Genomic DNA, 19,810 nt, shown 5'->3' with positions numbered 1-19,810 from the left:
AAACAACAGATGTTAGCAAGGATGTGCAGAAAGAGGAACCCTCTTGCACTGTCAGTGGGAATGTAAACTGGTGCAGCTACTCTGGAAAACAGTATGGAATTCCTATAAAAATCAAAAACAGAATTACCCTATGACCCAGCAATAGCACCACTAGGAATTTACCCAATGGATACAGGAGTGCTGATTCATAGGGGCATATGTACCCCAATGTTTATACCAGTGCTTTCAACAACAGCCAAATTATGGAAAGAGCCCAAATGTCCATCAACTGATGAATAGATAAAGATGTGGTGTACACACACACACACACACACACACACACACACACACACACACACACTGGAATACTACTCAGCAATGAAAAAGAATGAAATCTAATGTGGATAGAACTAGAAGGTATTATGCTAAGTGAAATAAGTCAGAAAAAGACAGATATCTTATTTTTTACTCATATGTGGAATTTGAGAAACTTGATAGAAAACCATAGGGGAAGGAAAAATAAGTTACAGAGAGGGAGGCAAACCATAAGAGACTCGTAAATAGAGAACAAACTGAGGGTTGATGGGGGTGGGGGGTTGAGGTGGGGGGTTGAGCAGGGAAAATGAGAGATGGGCACTGAGGAGGGCACTTATCGGGATGAGCACTGGGTGTTGTATATAAGTGATTCTGAATCACGGGAATCTACTCCCAAAGCCAAGACTACATTGTATAAATCTGCCAAAAATGAAACATAGGGTATTATTGTGAATGCTATTATAAATTACACTGAAAATCTAACACTGACAATAAAATAATTTGATTTAAAACAAAAAAGAAAAAGAAAAAAGAAAAAAAATAGCCTGTGGTAATAGGGACCCAGAAAAATTCTTTTTGTCACAGGAAATTGGGCATCTTATCAGCCCAATAAAAGCCAAGGTAGAGCTCAGTCTGGAGAGCCTGATGGAAAAATCTCAGGGACCTGTCATTGTATATTGCCACCCTAAAGTTTTTTATATGATGCAGTGCTCACTGCCCCTCTCTCAACATCATACTTCCTCACTGAATTACTCTTGCTTCTTTCACTCTTTCAGTCAACCAGTATAATCACCTGTACCTAAAACCCTTTATATTGTTCTTCATTACTATTTGCAGAATATAAAATTAGACACAAAATAACATAATGAAAACACAGCATATCACTTTAAACAATGCCTATATAGGCAACTTCAGAATTGCATCTGTAGGTAGTCCAGACTTAGTATGTACTTACAGCCAAATGCATTGAAAAATCATGACATTATCTTATTCATAAGATAAAGACATCTACTTTAATAGATTCTTTTTAATTCAGAATATCATGAGGGAAATGTGAATCACAGGAGGCCTTCTCATGAAAGCACTAACAGAATCTTCCTATTCATATAAGCACCAACACAGTAAAGAATATTCAGTCACTTCTTTTACCTGTAGAAGTGAAAATGCATAGGTACTGTGTGAATCCTTAATTAACGCAAGAAAAGCCAATTATTTTTAGTACAAACTAATATATTTTATGCCAGTTTAAATTGTAAAATTGGAAGATGGCAAGAGTCGTCTTCACTTTGAAGTTTTACTCCTGTCTCCTGATCTACAATCATATCACTAGGTTTTACTATTCTTGTATATAGAAACTGGAGTATAAAGTGATGGAATGAAAGAGCATATCCAATTATCCACTAATTAATACTGTCCCTGAATAATCAATTGGGAAGTAGAAAGTACTTTGGTCTTATTGGAAAGTTTTACTCTTCTAGTCTCTGTTAATTATGGCTTCTAAGCTAGCTGTTTATCTTCAGATTTCTAACAATGTCCTAAGACATTTAAACTAGGAAAATTAATGACACCACTGACCCCTTGAAAATTTTAGTGAATATTATTTGACCTTTCAAGGGTGAAAACTAGATTAGTCATCAGATTTCAGATGCAGGTTTCATTCTTTAGAAAAACAATAAAACTAAGAAAATAGAGAATATAAATAATCACTACCAGATAAACATCAACATTCGATTTGAAATGCAGAGTATAACATAAAGCACCAGTATCCTTAACCTCAGTGGTTACTCTTCAATACACTAAACCTACATTTTAGGCTGGAAATCTTTAATTCCTATTTTCCACAAGAAAATTTTTAAATGTAATTCCTTTAGGTCTGTCAAAATTACAGATGCAAAACCTTTCATCATCATAAGGAGTATAGATTGACAGATCTCTTGACAAAATTAGTTGGTGGATGGCTCCTAATTGGTTTGTCAACTTCAAATCATTGGTAATTTCAAACTTTAAAAACTGGGCTGATAGTTGGGGTGCCTGAGCTCTACTGTAAACTTGGCTGTTGACCTTCTATGAGACTTTGCTCAAGTTGCTTATCTTGTGCTTCAAGTGTCTTTTTTTTTTTTTTAGATTTTCTTATTTTAGATTTTAGATTTATTATTTTGGATTTTATTATTTAGTCGCATGCTCTACTGACTAGGCCAGCCAGGCACCCCTCAAGTGTCCTCACTTTAAATGGATAAAATAATACAGTCCTGTCCTATCTCACTATTATAACAGAAGTAAGATTATATGTGAACAAAGCATTTAAAGTTGTAAAGAATTTTTTAATAAAAAAGGCTATTATATAAGTATTTAGTTTTCTAGTACTGTATCATCAGTGGACTCAAACGATCCAATGTTCATAGAGCTTCTTACACATCAAACAATCATGGAACAGTATGCTCATTGATTAAAAATAGATCAGTCTGATCCAGTTAGAAATTGGTTAAGGAAGGTAAGTATATTCTAATTCTTAATTCCAAATAAAGACAACAAAATAAATACATAATGCGGATGTGTTTGTACACAGAATGTTTCACATAATTGCAGATATCAAGCTTTTTTTTTTTTTTTTTAACAAATTCAACCAGCATTATCTTATTTGAATATAGCAGGAGAAAATTGGTATTTCTTTCCATCCTGAAAAAAATCATGTAAAAACTACATAAAGAATGATAAACACATTATCTCGTTTTTGGCAAAATTAGGAGACAAAACACAAAATTAGTAGAAAGGCTGCCCAAACAATAGAGATAGAGTAGGGGAACATGCTGTAGGCAGCAGAAAGAAAATTCCGCAGTTGAAGATGTCAGAAAGAACAAATTTCACTTCTTGAATGTGATGGGCACACCATAAAGTATAAATCCCTTATTTCTCTCAGTAGAAACAAGGTACATGGGCTGATAGTCGGGACTCTCCTGGATATGGTTTGGTCCCAAAAAGTATAGGGGGACAGTGACACATAAAAAATGATATAAACAAACTATATTTGTTAAAAGAAGTCTGTCTCTGTGGCTACGGGAGAAAAGGGACTGTCTATGTGCATTGACTGGGGCAAAATAGAGGAAAAAAAGAGGAAAATCTAACAGCGAAAAAGAATGTTCACACACACAAAACTGTTACTACAGAGCAGATGAAAATCATGCCAAATACTTCACCATTAATTAATGAAACTTAATTATGCAATCAACTCTAACTTGGATTTACAAAAAACAAAATTTTACTGTCTAGAAGGATAATAATGACTTAAACTAGTATAGTCACTCACCTCTGATTCACATTTTATTTTTTCTTCTTGTAGAAGACGTGCAAATTCTTCTTTCTGGTGTTCAAATTCTGATTTAAGAAATGTATGTTCATAGCGGAGTTTATTATATTCTGTTCTATACTTTTCCACTTCCTAAATTAAAAGATTGCAATTTATGACAGACAAGTTTATAAATGAAATTTGTACTTACTCCAAAAATCGCTTTTGCAAATATAATTTTAAAGTGCATTATATTGAAAGCTATTCTAAAAAGTAAAAAATAAGCTTAACATAAGTATAAATAAACCCTGAAAAAAAATTTTATGACAAGAATCCTATATACAGAATCAGTACATTCTTAAGAAAGTGCCAATAAAGCAAATTATCATTCAATTAACCTTATTTCCTCACTGATTCTCATAATAATAAAAATGAATAGCACATCAACACTTTTGACCTCTGGGCTTAAAAAACTAATATTTAAGAATGTAGTACACCTTTCAAAACATAATTAATTTTTAAAAATTAACTCTACAGTAAAATAGAAAATAGCCTCCTGAAAGCCAGACAGGATGAATTCAAAGTAGATAAAAGATTATTTGAATATTTAGTACAATAACTTAAGGTTCAATCAAATAGTACAATGATAGGAGCGCCTGGGTGGCTCAGTTGGTTAAAGATCTGACTCTTGATTTTGGCTCAAGTCATGATCTCAGGTTGTGAGATCAAGCCCCTTGGAGGGACCCACACTGGGCGTAGGCCTGCTTAAGGTTCTCTTTCCTTTTATCCCTCCCTGCTCATACACATATGCTCACTCATGCCTAAAAAATAACAATAATAAATTATATATAGATACAATATGTGTTATATATAATATTACAATGATAGTTCAACACACCAGTCTAAAGAATATATGTAGTACCAACCTTTCTAACCAGGAATACATGCAACTCTCTGGTATGCTTCCAATTCTGCTTACTAACACTACAAAAGTTGCCAGTATTCTAAATCCAGTAACAACTCAGGCAATAGAGAAGACGAAGGAGATACTATTTCAACATTCATCAGGTAATTAAGTAATAAGAATGCCTCCTAAAATACTCAGATCACTGTAAGTCTTTAGCTGAAAGATTTCTCTAAGCCAGTTTACAAGCCAAGAAAATGGGTTTCATGATTTTATTAGAAACATACTTTTTTTAAAGGTTTTACTTAACTTGATTGCCTATTTTAAGTCTAAGTGGCTTTGTTTACATCCCAAAATTAAGTCTCCTCTCAACCGTAATGCTTTGGTTATCCACCAGGAGGATATTCAAAAGACAACTTTATCAGGCCAATAAGCCATTTATAAAAGTGGATTCTACAACTGTTTCTGTGCAATGCAGCATCACTAAACTACAGCTTTCCAAACAGATTCATCTGGAAGGGGACAATATTCATTTGTTATGTATAAGTCCTGGTCTATTTGTTAAATAAGGTTGCATATATAAGTTGTCAAGCATAGTACTTAATATACGTCATCTTTTCCTATTCCATTGATTAAACATTTAGTCATATTATACCAATATCTCATAAAAGGAAGGAAACCTTTCAATCTAAAGGAAAACTGTAACAAATTTTTATTTTTATGAGGTTGCATGAAATATACTCTTTCATTCCACAAATATTAATTGAGCACCTACTGTATGCCAGGAACCATTCTAGGAACTTGGAATATACAATGAACCAAACAGATAAAGGTTCCTTCTCTCATGCAACTTACATTCTAGAGATGGTAATATAGAAAATATAAATATTATACATCATATGAGAACATGATTAGTACTAGAGAAAAATAAAAAGTAGAGCAGGGTAAATGGGGATCCAAAGGTCTAAGAAGTGATGGGAAAGGCAGGAAGAAAATTAAATGGAAATACTAGTCAAAGTTGGCCTCATTGAGAAAGTGACATTTCAATAAAGACTTAAAAGAGAGGAGGAAGTTGGCCAAGAGATATCTGGAAGGACACTGTTCATGTCACAAGTAAGAGCTAACACAAAGATTCTTGATTTGTTCCATTTCTGGAGTGCCAAAGAAACATCAAAGAAGCCAAAGTGGATGGAGGAAAGGAAGTAGGACAGATTATGGGACCTCATCTTGTGCAGCCCAGAAGTAAGGATTCTTAAGTTAGAAGAGGTGCTACTGCAAGGCTTCTAAGAAGAGGGATAATGGTTTTAATCAGTCACATAAAGACAAATGCACAGTTCCTTCCATATAAATTACTTACTTCATCCAGATTCCTAAAACGTTCCCTCATTGGAGTTTCTAATTCTTGTTGTATCTGGGCTCGTAACAGTTCCAACTTTTGTGGAGTTAACACCTAATATGTAGAGAAATATAAAACAATTCTAAATATGAAATCACAAATATTAAAATCAAGAATTCACCAAGTTTCAACACCTAAATAAAACAATAAAATTCAATTCATAGAAATTATGCAATATACTTAACTTTACAGTAATCACTACATAAATAGAACCATTATTTGAAACAATACTTTAAGATCACAACTTCAGGGCCTCAGAGATGTCAAAAATCCCATTAACATGAGGTAAAGATACTCCCTATTATTACTATGACTGTTGAGAATAACTATGTTGGCAGCCTAGGTTACCATGCATGATACAACAGCTAACTATTTTCTAAAGCAATTAAAATAAAGGTGTAATAATTTGGTATATCACAGAGAATTCTTAAGACTTTTTTTTTTTAAGTTTATTTCTTTTTGAGAGACAGAGTGAGTGGGGGAGGGACAGAGAGAGAGGGAGACACAGAATCCAAAGCAGGTTCCAGGCTCTGAGCTGTCAGCACAGGGCTCGAACCCACAAACCAGGAGATCATGACCTGAGCCAATGTTGGACACTTAACCAACTGAGCCACCTAGATGCCCCTCTTCAGATTTTTTTTTTTTAATTTTAATTTTTATTTTTTATCTTCAGACTTCTTATTTTCAATCAGAAAAGGCTGATTTTTACTCTGGCCACCAAAACAAGGTTCCTCCCTATTATAGCTCTCTGATAGAACTCAGATTTTAGTAAGTAATTACGTATTTAAGTAAGCTCTGTAAGGGCAAACACAATCCCTATTCACCATGGTGTATTTCCAACACCACACACTACTGCCTGGCACATAGGATCACTCAATTATTATTTCTTGAAAGAATGAACGAATACTGGTTATAAGACAAAAACCTAGTTTATATTTACATTAATCTCTGAAAATGAAGAATAATACTCAGTTTAATTCATTCATTTATTCATCAATACTCCACACAGCCCAGAAACTTTCCAGAATACTTACTATACATAGCATTCTGCAATATATTATATAATCTACATAACATGCTGTTCTAAATACCTTACATGCATTTACCAATTTATTTAAACCTTGCAATGATCCTCAATGTAGCTATATTATCATCCTTTTTTTTTTACAGAAACTGAAGTATACACAGAGCCTAACTTTCTAAAGATCACAAAAACTCACAGGAAACATTTCTAACTCTGTAAGAAGTTCAAACTCTCATATGAAAAATAACTTATGCATACAAATAATTACAAAAATAACCAATATAAGCTCATCAAACAGGTAAAAAGAGAAGATTTTATGTATAGAAATAGTGGCACATCAAAGGAACAGGAAAACTAAAGCTTCAATAGAACACAAAAACTAAGAATGGATAACATTTTAAATTCCTTGGGGAGGAAAATGATCCTCAAAGTTAAGCTAAAGGCATTTTGAATTGAACCACACTAAGCACCATAGACAATTTAGAATCCTGGATCCCTGTGCATTAATACTCTCTAGATACTATGATGATCAAGGCCATGTTGAAACATTTCCAAATGCCACCTAGCAGAGCTGCACCCTGGCTAGGAACAAAAGGGAAGGCAGAGTAGAAAATTCCTAGGTATGAGGTTTACACTCTTATAATTTACTCAGTATTCAGTAGTACTTTTAAAAAAAAAATGTTTTTTACTTAAAATGAATATAATTACATAAATAAAATAATTGAAACAAAAAATATTAAAAACCTAAGTCTTTTTTACTTCAGTCATCCAGTTTCCCTCTTAAGAAGCTATCATTGCTAGGGGCACCTGGGTGGCTCAGCCGGTTAAGTGTCCGACTTCAGCCCAGGTCACGGTCTCATGGTCCGTGAGTTCGAGCCCCGCGTCAGACTCTGGGCTGACAGCTCAGAGCCCGGAGCCTGCTTCAGATTCTGTGTCTCCGTCTCTCTCTCTGCTCCTCCCCCGTTCATGCTCTGTCTCTCTCTGTCTCAAAAATAAATAAACATTAAAAAAAAAAAAAGAAGCTATCATTGCTAATTTTTATGTATTCTTCTTGAAATAATATACAAATATATACACACACACAACTTTTAATTTTTACATAAAGAAAGGCATGCTATACATATGTCTCTGTGCCTTGGTTATTCACTGAAGGTATTCAAGCTTAAGAATGGCATCACCATATCTACATTTTAGGAAGAAGCAAAATGGATCAAAACCTTTGGCAGGAGAAAACTGGTAACTATGGGGGGAAAACAATTTCAGTGAATGGAGTTGGGAAACCAGATAGAAAGCTCTTGTTACAATCTGGTTTATGATGTCAAGAGTCTGGGTAATAGCATCAGGAGTCCAAACTGAGAAGAGGTGGTAATTAAAAGGAACAGAGTAATAATAGATAAGCCTTATTTGATTCCTGTTTCAAAAAAATCAACTTTAAGCAAGCAAAACTGTGGGAAAATGAGGGAAATGTCAACAAAGATGCAATATAAATAAGATATTAAGGAATAAGTACTTTTAGGTATGATAATGGCATGATGACTATGCTTTTAAAGGAGAAACTGCCTTGGGATGTAATAAAGATACATACTAAAATATTTTGAGTTGAGATAATATGATTTGTGTCAAAATAATCCAGAGTGGTTCAAGGACAGAGCAGGGATGTCAGAAGATAAAACAAGACTGGTTGAGAGATGGTAATTATTGAAATTATTGATGGTGGGTGATGGGTATGTGAGGATGCAATACAACCACCCTCTCTACCTCAGGGCTTGTTTGAGACTTCTGTAATTAAAGGTTAATTAGAAATAAAAGTGCTAGGGGTGCCTGGGTGGCGCAGTCGGTTAAGCGTCCGACTTCAGCCAGGTCACGATCTCGCGGTCCGGGAGTTCGAGCCCTGCGTCAGGCTCTGGGCTGATGGCTCAGAGCCTGGAGCCTGTTTCCGATTCTGTGTCTCCCTCTCTCTCTGCCCCTCGCCCGTTCATGCTCTGTCTCTCTCTGTCCCAAAAATAAATAAACGTTGAAAAAAAAAAATTTAAAAAAAAGAAATAAAAGTGCTTCCACTTCCAACAGATGGCATAAAAGAAATCAGATTTATTCTCCTGCTAGAATAAAAGAAGAGACAAAAATCCGTTTTCAAGACAATGGGCCTAATAAAGCAACAGAGATCTCTGAGAGACAAACAACAAAGAAAGTAAGCTTTGAGAATGCTGCCAGCCACAGGAAGAGATACCCAGGCGATGTCTGATGGACTCTCTGACCTAAGCAAATGGAACTGAGAATCCAGAAGGAGCAGTGTGGCAAGAGTCACAAAACAGGGTACCAGAAAAGAGGGTGGCACACAAAATTATGAAGACCTGCAAAAGGTCCCTGTTGACTCATTCAGTAGAGTACCCCAATCAGCACATGCAAGTAAAGAAAATATTTAATTAGGGCCAGGAAAAGAACAATCTGAAAGAATTAGATGGATAAGTAATCTGAACTCACACAGAGGTATGAATAGTTGTTTTTCCCAAAAGTCAGGCTGAAAAACTTCATTCCACTGAGAAATGAGTACTGAGAAGGTTCTCAGTATTGACAAATAAGGAGCACTAAACATTAACCTGCTCTCAACCAATCTTAAAAGCAAGACTCAGAGGGGCGCCTCGGTGGGGCAGTCGGTTAAGCGTCCGACTTCAGCCAGGTCACGATCTCGCGGTCCGGGAGTTCGAGCCCCGCGTCAGGCTCTGGGTTGATGGCTCAGAGCCTGGAGCCTGTTTCCGATTCTGTGTCTCCCTCTCTCTCTGCCCCTCCCCCGTTCATGCTCTGTCTCTCTCTGTCCCAAAAATAAATAAACGTTGAAAAAAAAAAAAAAAGCAAGACTCAGAAAGATGAAACTGCTTCCAAGTAACTGTCCCAGAACAGTTTTTGTCCCAGAGTTTGTCCCAGAACAAAGCTCAAGAGTATTTTACCAGAACACAAAGCCATCTAGTATTCAAAATAAAATTAACAATGTCTAGCATCCAAAAAAATTTATCAGACATGCAAAGAAGCAGGAAAATATTACCCACAATAAACAAGAAAATCAACCAACCAAAACTAACTCAGAAGTGATACAAATTTGAGAATTAGCAAAGACATTAAAAGTTATTATAATTGAATTCCATATGTTCAAAGAGAAAATATTGAACATGTTAAGTAGATATAAGGAAGGTATGAAAAAGATCAAAATTGGACTTCAGATTAAAAACTACAATTTCTGAAATGAAAATACACCATACGGGATTAATGGCTGCTTAGACACTGCAGAAGAAAACAGATCAGTGAACTTGAAGACATGACAACAGAATCTATCCAAAATGCAACAAGGAGACAAAAAAGATTGAAAATAAATGAACTGAGAGTGAACTATGGTAGAACTTTAAGTAGCCTAATAATGGGATCACCAAGGAGATCAAAGAAGGCAGAAAAAACTTTTTTCTGAAGTAAAGTACAACAATTTTCTATATGTGATAAAAACTGTAAGCCCATAGACCAAAGAAGCTCAATAAATCCTAAGATCCTAAGTACCAGAAAGATGAAGTACAAGGCAGGTCAATCAAATTGCTCAATATCAGCAATAAAGAGGAGGGCCTGGCTGGCTCAGTCAGTAGAGCATGCAACTCTTAAAATCAGTCGTGCTTCAAGCCCCACATTGGGTGTGGAGCCTACTTAAAAAAATAAATTCAGCAATAAAGAGAAAATCTTAAGAGCAGCCAAGAAAAAAAAGACTCACTGCATACACAGAACAAAGATAAGAATGACAGCAAATTTCTTATGTGAAAAAATATCTGTGAAAAGAGAGAGCAATACCTTTAAAGTACTAGGGAGACAGTCAACCTAGAAATCAATACTCAGCAAAAATACCTTTAAAATCAATTATTTTTTGATATATAAGAGCTGAAAAAAATTCTCACCAATAGATCTGTACTATAAGAAACGTTAAAGAAAATCTTTAAGAAAGTAGAAAAATAATACAAATGGAAATATGGATCTACACAAAAGAGAAAAGAACACCGAAGTTGGTAACTACACAAGAGTCTTATGATCTATAAGCTCTCTGATAAAAGTCTCTGTAAGATTTTTTTTTATCTCTTAAGAATCTTCTAAAAAACAAGCACACACACTAAAAAAAAAAAAAAAAAAAAAAATCTATCCTCCTCCCTCCCCCCACGAAAACACACATAGAGTTAGAGAGTTTTCCCCATGCTATTTTAGGAGGAAAGTATGCTGTGTCTTAGACTTCTAATGGAATACTGCCACCACTTGTCTCAAAAGAAATTTAACAAAAATGTGTCATTACCTATATTAAATCTGTATTATACCAACACTTGTTATGTTGATAAAAAACAGACCAATTATTTTCCAAAGAATGCTTTAACTTAAGAAGGCAAATATTGCTGTGCCAGAGGTTCTTAACAAGTTAATGACAAACTGAATAATGAATTTTGCTGAGCTTCCTAGCAGCCAAATAAAATGGGAAAAAACTGGCTTATAAAGTTGCAATTGCCTGGCAGCATAAAGAAAGCACATACATTTCTGGTAAAGTAACTTTTAAAATTTGTATCAGAAAATATATCAAATAACTCATATTAAAAAAAAAGGTTTGGCTAACATGGTACATAACAATAACAATAGCTAACATGTTCTAAGTACTTATTATATCAAAGCACTGTACCAACACTTCCTATGCATTGTCTCATTTCATCTTTACAGTCATCCTAAAAGTCCGACACTATTACTATTCCCATTCACTACAACTACACCAATGAGACAGAAATATTCTGTCTTTTCTATCACTTTTCTATAAAAGCCAAAGGGGTATTAAATCTTAACTCAGAAAAGGCATTCTGCAGGTAGACAAGATAATACATGTTTATTCTGAAAATCACCTTTCATAAACATTTATTAAAATATTTCTTGCTGATTCTACTTTGTTGAATTGACTTTATTCAACCCACAATTTGTACAAATTGCAAACATCCATAAAGCAAACAGCTACATTGCTTCAACATGTGTATATAAATATATAGAGAGATCTTTCTTTAGCTTATTTTTGCCAGATACATATCATATAGAAACCAGTTATGTTTATCTTGAAAAACAGAAACTTTACCAGATAAATTATATTTGCCAATGAACATCTGGGAAGTTATCACATGGAGAAATGTCCTAAGTTATTTTGTGCAGATCCAAGGAATAGCACAAGAACCAACAGAGAGACCACAGGGAGGATGATTTCATTTCAACATGAGAGGGAAAATATTTAACACACTCCAATCCATAAATGGAACTGGATCACTTTAAACATTCACTGGGTTCTCTTGCACTGAAAGCAATGAAGCAGAGAATAAAAATCCCTGTGTCACAAATGTTCTAAAAAGGAATTCTGCTTTGGATAGTGTGTTAGTTTCCTAGAGCTACCATAACAAAATACCACAAACTAGGTATCTTAAAACAACAGAAACTTATTGTCTCACAGGCTAGAAGTCCAAAATCAAGGTGCCAGCAAGGCCACACTCCCTCTGAAAACTGTAGGGAAGGATCCTTCTTTGCATCACTCTAGCTCCTGGCGGAGTGCTGGTGATCCTGGCCATTCCTTGGCAGTTGCAGCACTTGGATCTCTGCTTCTGTCACTATAGGATTATTCTCCCCACCTCCCCCGCTGCCCTCACCCATGTTTCTGTCTTTGTGTCTGTTCTCCACTTCTTCTAAAGACACCAGTCATACTGGATTAAGGACCCATCATCCTTCAGTATGACCTCATCTTAACTAATTACATCTGCAAAGACTCTATTTTCAAACAAGGTCACATTCTGAGGTACCGAGCATTAGAAATTCAACATACCTTTTTGGCAGACACAATTTAACTCATGACAGACAGGAAAAAATGAGAGAATTATCTAAGATGCTTAAGCTTTAGGTACATATGAGAGAAGAACATTGTATTATATATGAACAGAACATTTCCAATTCATTCATTTGTTCTATTTACTCATGTCATTCATTTGACAAATATTTGCTACTATAAAATATATAAATACAAATATAAATATACTTGAGCACTGGAGACACACTGAAAAAAGCTCCTGCCCTACGGAGGCTGCATTCAAATAGAGTAAAAATAGCCATCATTTATGAGTATCTATCTATTCTGTCAGACATTGTACTAAAAATCTACATGTTATTAGTCTTCACAACAACCTGTTAGTTAACAACTTTTACCCTCTTTACATGACAAAACGAAGGCATAAAAACCACTGTTTGTTGAAGGCCATCATCTCATTGGTGAATTGACCCATTTTTGGTTATAAAAACGACCTTTTTATCTTAAGTGACACTCTTTTTGTCTAGAAGTCTATTTTATCCGATACTAATATAAACACTCCAGTCTTCTTAAGCTTATTGTTTGTATGCACTTGGTACAAATAGCATGTCTAGAAGTTACTCTGAAGAAACAGAGTAATTATATCTGCAATGCCTAAAGAATACTTTGAATTCCTTGGGTTCAGTGCTCACGGATTCTCATTTACGTAGGTCTCTGACTATTGCAGAACAAATTAATCCACCAGTTCTATAGGCTTGAATTACATTTCCCTACTCAACTCCTATTTCTGAGGTTTTTATTTGTTTAAATGTCCCAAATATACCTAGGAATGAAACAGCACAGGAGAGGCTCCAACCCAAGCTTAATGGTGGTGTTTCCAACAACGGAAGATTTCAAGACACTGAATGACCAACTTTTATTTTTTTTTTTTTAATTTTTTTTTTCAACGTTTTTATTTATTTATGGGACAGACAGAGACAGAGCATGAACGGGGGAGGGGCAGAGAGAGAGGGAGACACAGAATCGGAAACAGGCTCCAGGCTCTGAGCCATCAGCCCAGAGCCTGACGCGGGGCTCGAACTCCCGGACCGCGAGATCGTGACCTGGCTGAAGTCGGACGCTTAACCGACTGCGCCACCCAGGCGCCCCTGAATGACCAACTTTTAACACTGCTGTCAAAGAAATCCATGAATTGGGTGATAACGCCATACTTACTAGATGAAAGGTAGCTTTTTACTCTATCAACTTACACTTCCAGTATTAAAAATACCTTATTATTTGTGCCAAGCACTTGATAAACAGAAATACACAGTTGGTGTCACTTAGAGATTAAATGAATACAGGAGAATTATCACTGCTAATATCTACTAATTTGAAATTTATGGTAAGTTTGACTGGTGCTATAGTTAAGTTTGGCTCTGGTCTATTTTCTAGGCAAATGAGAAATGAAACTATAATCACTACTTCAGGATCAACTATTTTTTGCTTTAGAAACACCATTTACCTTCCATTACACACATAAATTATGTGCCCATATTGTTTTCATAGTCTTTTAAGTGGCCCCTTAAAAATAACCATCAGTCTTGTGAACTATACCTTAATAATAAAAATAATTTTTAATAAAAAATAAAACCTTAAAAAAACCTATCAGCTCAGTTTCAGTCATTATACTTAAAGGAAAATTAGTAAAACTTTAAAAAATACTCTTTAACTCTGAATATTTATCAATTCAAACCAGTCTTTCCCCTAATTATTCTGAATAGCACAATACCTAAATCAGAACAGATAATTTAATACAAATTTGCATAAAATAACAGCTTCATGGTTAAACCCTATGTGGTAGCTAACATTCTAGAATATATGAAAGAATATTAAATTATACCACCTGGAAATATAGCAAAATACTCATTAAGAATACAGGCAGAACTCACCAAATTTACCAGTATCTGACTACTTTTGTACCATAGGCACAAAGGGCAGGCTTCCCCAAGATGGGCCAGTTGGCATGAAGATTATTTTGACTTCAAAGTAATCAAAACCCCACAGATTCAGGAAAAGCTCTTTACTTCTCCCTCAACTGCCTAAATTTAATTGGAAAGGAGAACCTATACCAAGAGGAGAGCTATTAACAGAGGTTCCTCTGTTAATAAATTTGACCACTTAACAGGGCAACCTTTGTCTTCCAAACATCTCCTCTCACCATCCTGATAATGATCTTCTTTCCCCTGTATCCCCAGACTTTATGGGTCTCCCTAGCTCAGGATGTCACATAAGCATCCTGTTGCCTGCCTTTGGAATTCTGTGTGTGTGGATTCTGAATACTTACCAAACTAAATTTGATTTTCTTTTGTTAATTTGTCTCATATCCATTGGATTCTTAGTCCAGCTTAGAAATACTTTGAGGTGCAGAGGAAATTTCTTCCCAATAGTACTCACTGAAATATATCTTCTTACCTGCAGTTTCATTTCTTCTAAGTCTTTAGTTTTCTCTACTAATTCCCCTCGTAGCTCTTCAAGCAGCAGCTGAAATTTTTCCTGGTGAGTTTGCTTTTCATTTAATAGGCGCTTGAGTTCATTTTGTGACTTTATGTACTCATCTTGCAACCTGATTTAAAAAAAAAAAAAAACAAACTCAATTTTAAGGATATCCTTTACTTTCTAATGACCTTACTTTATGTAAAATCAACCAACACTACAGAACAAGACCTTATTCCGTTAAATTCACAAACATCTTTTCTTTATAGAGTTTCACTTAATTATTAACACTGTAGTTTATAAATATAATTTTACTTAAGGGGCGCCTGGTGGCTCAGTTGGTTAAGCATCTGACTCTTGATTTCAGCTCAGGGTATGATCTCACGGTTCATGGGTATGAACTTCGTGTCATGCTCTGCACTAACTGTGGAGCCTGCTTGGGATTCTCTCTTCCCTCTCTCTGCCCTCCCCCCACCCTCTCTCTTTCAAAATAAATACAATTTTACTTGAGGGGGAAAAACACACTTAGCCACCTAGATACATTTAATTTTCTAGGTCTTGCTACTTTCAAAGCAAGACTTTTATCAACTCAAAAAACACTTGAGATCATGGTTAGTTTTGAATTAACTAATTTTAAAGTGAAAATTTTACTATTAAAAAGTTTTAAAACTATATACTGCAAACTAACAAAAATATACTGTATGTTCCAGAACAAATTCAGACAAAAAAATATTTAATAAGGCCCCTCACCTCCAAATTTAAGCAATTTACCTTGTGTGTTCGGCTTTAAGAGTCTGATAGTTAGTTTTATGATGTTCACATCGTAACCTTTCATCAATTAACATTTTTTGCACCTCAGACTGAGAATATGTCAGCCCACTGTCTCCACCAGGAGGAAATGTGGTGGGAAAAGTGTCCATACTGTTAAGTGAGCAAATCACCATGTAAAAGTAAGTTCTGGCTTCCTTATTGTCTTAGTTTTCTTTTCAAGAGTATTTTCCACTTCCTTCTTGCTAAGACAGACACTCAGGACACCAAATTATACCTGCACAGAGAAATGAACTTGGTTAGTGATGAGTTAAACTCTTTCAGTGTTACAGTCTTTTTATCATTTCTTGTTATTCAACTATCATTTCTATAACAAAGCCCAATTTTTCAGATTTCTAATTGTTCATAAAACAAAAAGAACAAAGTTGAATCATACCTTAACAAACTTTCTTTACTTCCACGCCAAGCTTATGTGACCATCAATTTCACATCTTCAAGTACTGACCTAACTAGAACTACCAACTTTTCCAGTTTAGGTCCTCTTGGATTCACAAACCACAGATAGTTCCTGAAGCTACTGGAGTAAACTTGAAAGAAAGATCCTAGTACAAAATCCACACTGTGAAATCAGGGGAAAAACCATCTGTAACTTGACAAATGGCTAGAGAAAATTATAATGTTCACAAAGATGACCTTCAACAAGTAACTATGTCTGTGATTAATCCTACAAAGAGTCTTTTATTTGACACAAGGTGAGCTGTACTCATGCTATTGACTCAGAAGAGAAATCAGTCCACACATAAATGTTGATCACCTATGTGTTTGCGCTGTACTATGAGCAGGAAACTAAATCACCCCAGCTATCCCCAAAAGCACTGATCCAGGATTATGAAAGTAACTGTTTGTCTAGAAGTAAAAAATAAGGACAAAGTGTTTTTATTGTAAATAATTAAAAATGAAAGTTTTAATCAAAACAATTCTGCCCCCCTTAGCTTTCTTGATCTTTGTCAAGACTATTTTATCTTTCCCTAATAGCATCTCCACTGGTCATGGGTTATCATGAAATACCTTTTCTTTCTACAAGAAAAGATCTTTAGCATACACAAACCAATGGCAAATTACTCAGTCTCTCTTGTATTATACCATTTCTGATAAATTAATGTGATGTCTGCATATTACCTAAGATGACTTTTAAACTAAAATAAAGTTACTTTGGTTTCCTGTCAAATCACATTTTAACAGAAGGAAAGAAGTCCTTCAAGAAAACTTCACATATTATTCATGTTAAATGTGCAACAGTGCACTGTTTGTAGCAGCTGCCACAGTATTATCCTGTCAAAAGTATACATGTGTCAGGGAATTAACTAACTGGATCATAAAACTGGCACATAATTTTGACTCTGCTTTTTGATCCAAATTAATTTTTAAGAGATAGAAACATGCAATGTTAACTTATCTCATACTTTCTAATGATACCACCAAAAGGCATTATAAGGCTTTAATTTTAACTAGCTAAAAGCTTAAACTACATAAGAAAAAACCAACAGCTACCCTTTAGTCCCACTACTAGTGAAACAAAGATTTCCAAGATAAAATGAATAATTTTATTTTCTATTCTAGTTGACAGCAAATATTCTAACTCCTACGTTAAAATGGAAGTTAAGGGTGGCTCAGTCAGTTGAGCATCCAACTCTTGATTCCAGCTCAGGTCATGATCTCATGGTTCGTAGGTTCGTGCCCCATGTCGGGCTCTGTGCTGACAATGCTGAGCCTGCTTGGAATTCTCTCTCCCACTCCCTCTGCCCCTCCCCCCCCCACCCACGTGCACATGCATGCGTACCTTCTCTCTCTCAAAATAAATAAACTTTTAAAAAAATAAAATAAAATGGAAGTTAAGTCCCCATAGAAATAAAATTCAATAAGACCTGGATATTTTAGGAAAATAGAGTTAATGATTTAAATTCTTCCCTTCTGGCAGTAAAATCTACTACAAGTAGTTTTCAGGACTTCACTAATTGCAGGATATCCATTTCTTAATCAGCACAACCATTACCTTGTTAACCTTAAAAAACAAAAATAAAAACAAAACAAAACAAAACAAAACAAAAAGCAGTGTTTCTTCTTCTAGCTGGTATAGTAAAGTAGCATCCAGGTACAAGGTCAAGTCCATCTCTTCCTGTTGGGTCTACAATTGGTAGGGAATGAGAGCTCCCCTTGCTGAACCTCCCAACTTCATTTTAATGAGGTTTCCCATTATTAGTTTTCATAACCTCATCTCCAAATCTAGTTCTGTTGCAAATGTATCTGTATTGCCCTCTGGTATTTTCTTGACTCAAAGTTATGAACTCCTGGGTTTCATCTGCCAATAGTCTTTTTCAGACTTTTCTCCTCTGTTAATTTCAGAATCACAGAAAACTATCTGCTTATTTGCCAAGTCTTACCAAGGTCAGAATGAATTTTTTATCTGTTTTTTGGTATTTTGCAGATATATTGTCCTCCAGTTCAGCAGTAATCAATTTATCAATGAAAATCTTGGAAAATATAGTTATGGTAGTCCTCCAATAAGATATCTAGTAACATAGACAGAAAGGCCTCATAAAACATAAGTCTTTCTCTGAACTTCAAAAGTGGTTCCACAATTCTATATTCAAGCTTACAAAGAAACAACTTCTAAGTTTCATGCTAATTATATAAGGAGGCTTTTAGCAAAAAACAAAAATCCCAATTAGCTAAACACTGTGGGAAGTGTTTTACCAATCTCTTATACCAAGAAATCTGAAGATAGCCTTCACTTCCAGTAATAAAGGACTAGGTAATTTAGATCATGCTTCCTGCCTAGGACAAGAAAATCTGGACATATGTTTTAAAAATCTGCTTGAAGACACTGGAAAACTAACAACAGAATATTTACTGAAATGGGAACAAGGGAAGATGTGAACGCAGAAAGAGGAGACTGGAATTTGGGAGCACTGTTCTCCTAAGGGCATTTGCCAGTTCCAGAGACCGGGAGACTGAATGCCTTCTGACAGTCTTCGTATTCAAAGACACAGACTAGAACGGCAAGGAGAAGGCCTGGTGAACACCCCCCTCCATTTTGGATACAGACTTTAAAGGCTTACCCTTATTATTGCTACTAAGGGTAATTCAGATGAATTATATTAGAATAGGCTGCAACTTGCTCTAAAAAACAATTTTACAAATAAATATGACACAATAAAATTTTTTTAGAAATTTTAAAACTCAAGTCATGGGAAGATAAGAGAACATGAACTAAAGTCACAAGAAGCAAAAGTATTTAAATAGATAACATGAGAGCCTCACTATCAGAGTTGTCAGACAACGATTCTAAAAGAAATTTTCTTATAGTAATATTATGTATAAGACAATAGGAAACAAGGTTGAGAATCTTGTAAGAGAATACAAAACCATAGAAAGAAACCAATGTAAACTCTAACACGGAAAAATTCTATAACCAAAAGTAAAAACTCAATGCACAAGCAGCATAACAGCCAAGATAAAACATACTTTAAGAAGGAATTAGAAGTTAAAAGAAAATATTCAAGATAAATTAGGAAGAGAAACAAGAATGAAAAATACAAAAAAGGAAATAAATACAGAAAATAAAGTTAAAATGTCATTCTAACAGATATGCCATTGAGTCCTAGAAGGAGAGAGGAGAGTATAGAAGCAATACCTGCAAAATAAATAGACAGGTAAATAGATACTTGAGAACCTCCCCCAAAAATGTTCTAAAAACCCCAAAGACATAAATAAAAAGAATTCCACCTACATCACATTAAGAAATCTGCACCTAAGAACATCACCTT

At 35.0% G+C, this 19,810-nt stretch overlaps 1 protein-coding gene across 10 annotated transcripts in view; it reads right to left on the bottom strand.

Moving 5' to 3' along the window:
- The window catches only part of CEP83 (centrosomal protein 83), a 124,072-nt gene that overhangs the window by 71,283 nt on the left and 32,979 nt on the right, over positions 1-19,810 (bottom strand). For 5 of the 10 annotated variants that reach the window (XM_086712652.1, XM_086712649.1, XM_086712650.1 and 2 more), the window contains 4 exons: positions 15,987-16,260; positions 15,195-15,345; positions 5,839-5,931; positions 3,599-3,730 (listed from right to left, as the gene is read on the bottom strand). In XM_086712652.1, the coding sequence (XP_086568778.1) occupies positions 3,599-3,730; positions 5,839-5,931; positions 15,195-15,345; positions 15,987-16,159 (549 nt within the window). In that variant the 5' untranslated portion in view covers positions 16,160-16,260. Of the gene's footprint in view, positions 1-3,598; positions 3,731-5,838; positions 5,932-15,194; positions 15,346-15,965; positions 16,261-18,424; positions 18,554-19,810 lie in introns of those variants that run through there. The other 5 variants (XM_086712645.1, XM_086712646.1, XM_086712647.1 and 2 more) reach the window with 2 other exon arrangements.

The sequence above is a fragment of the Puma concolor genome, chromosome B4 (assembly GCF_028749965.1).
Source record: "Puma concolor isolate L17-30 chromosome B4, mPumCon1.1.hap2, whole genome shotgun sequence".
In the NCBI taxonomy this organism is placed as follows: Eukaryota; Metazoa; Chordata; class Mammalia; order Carnivora; family Felidae; genus Puma; species Puma concolor.
This window is presented reverse-complemented; position numbering and strand designations above follow the sequence as displayed.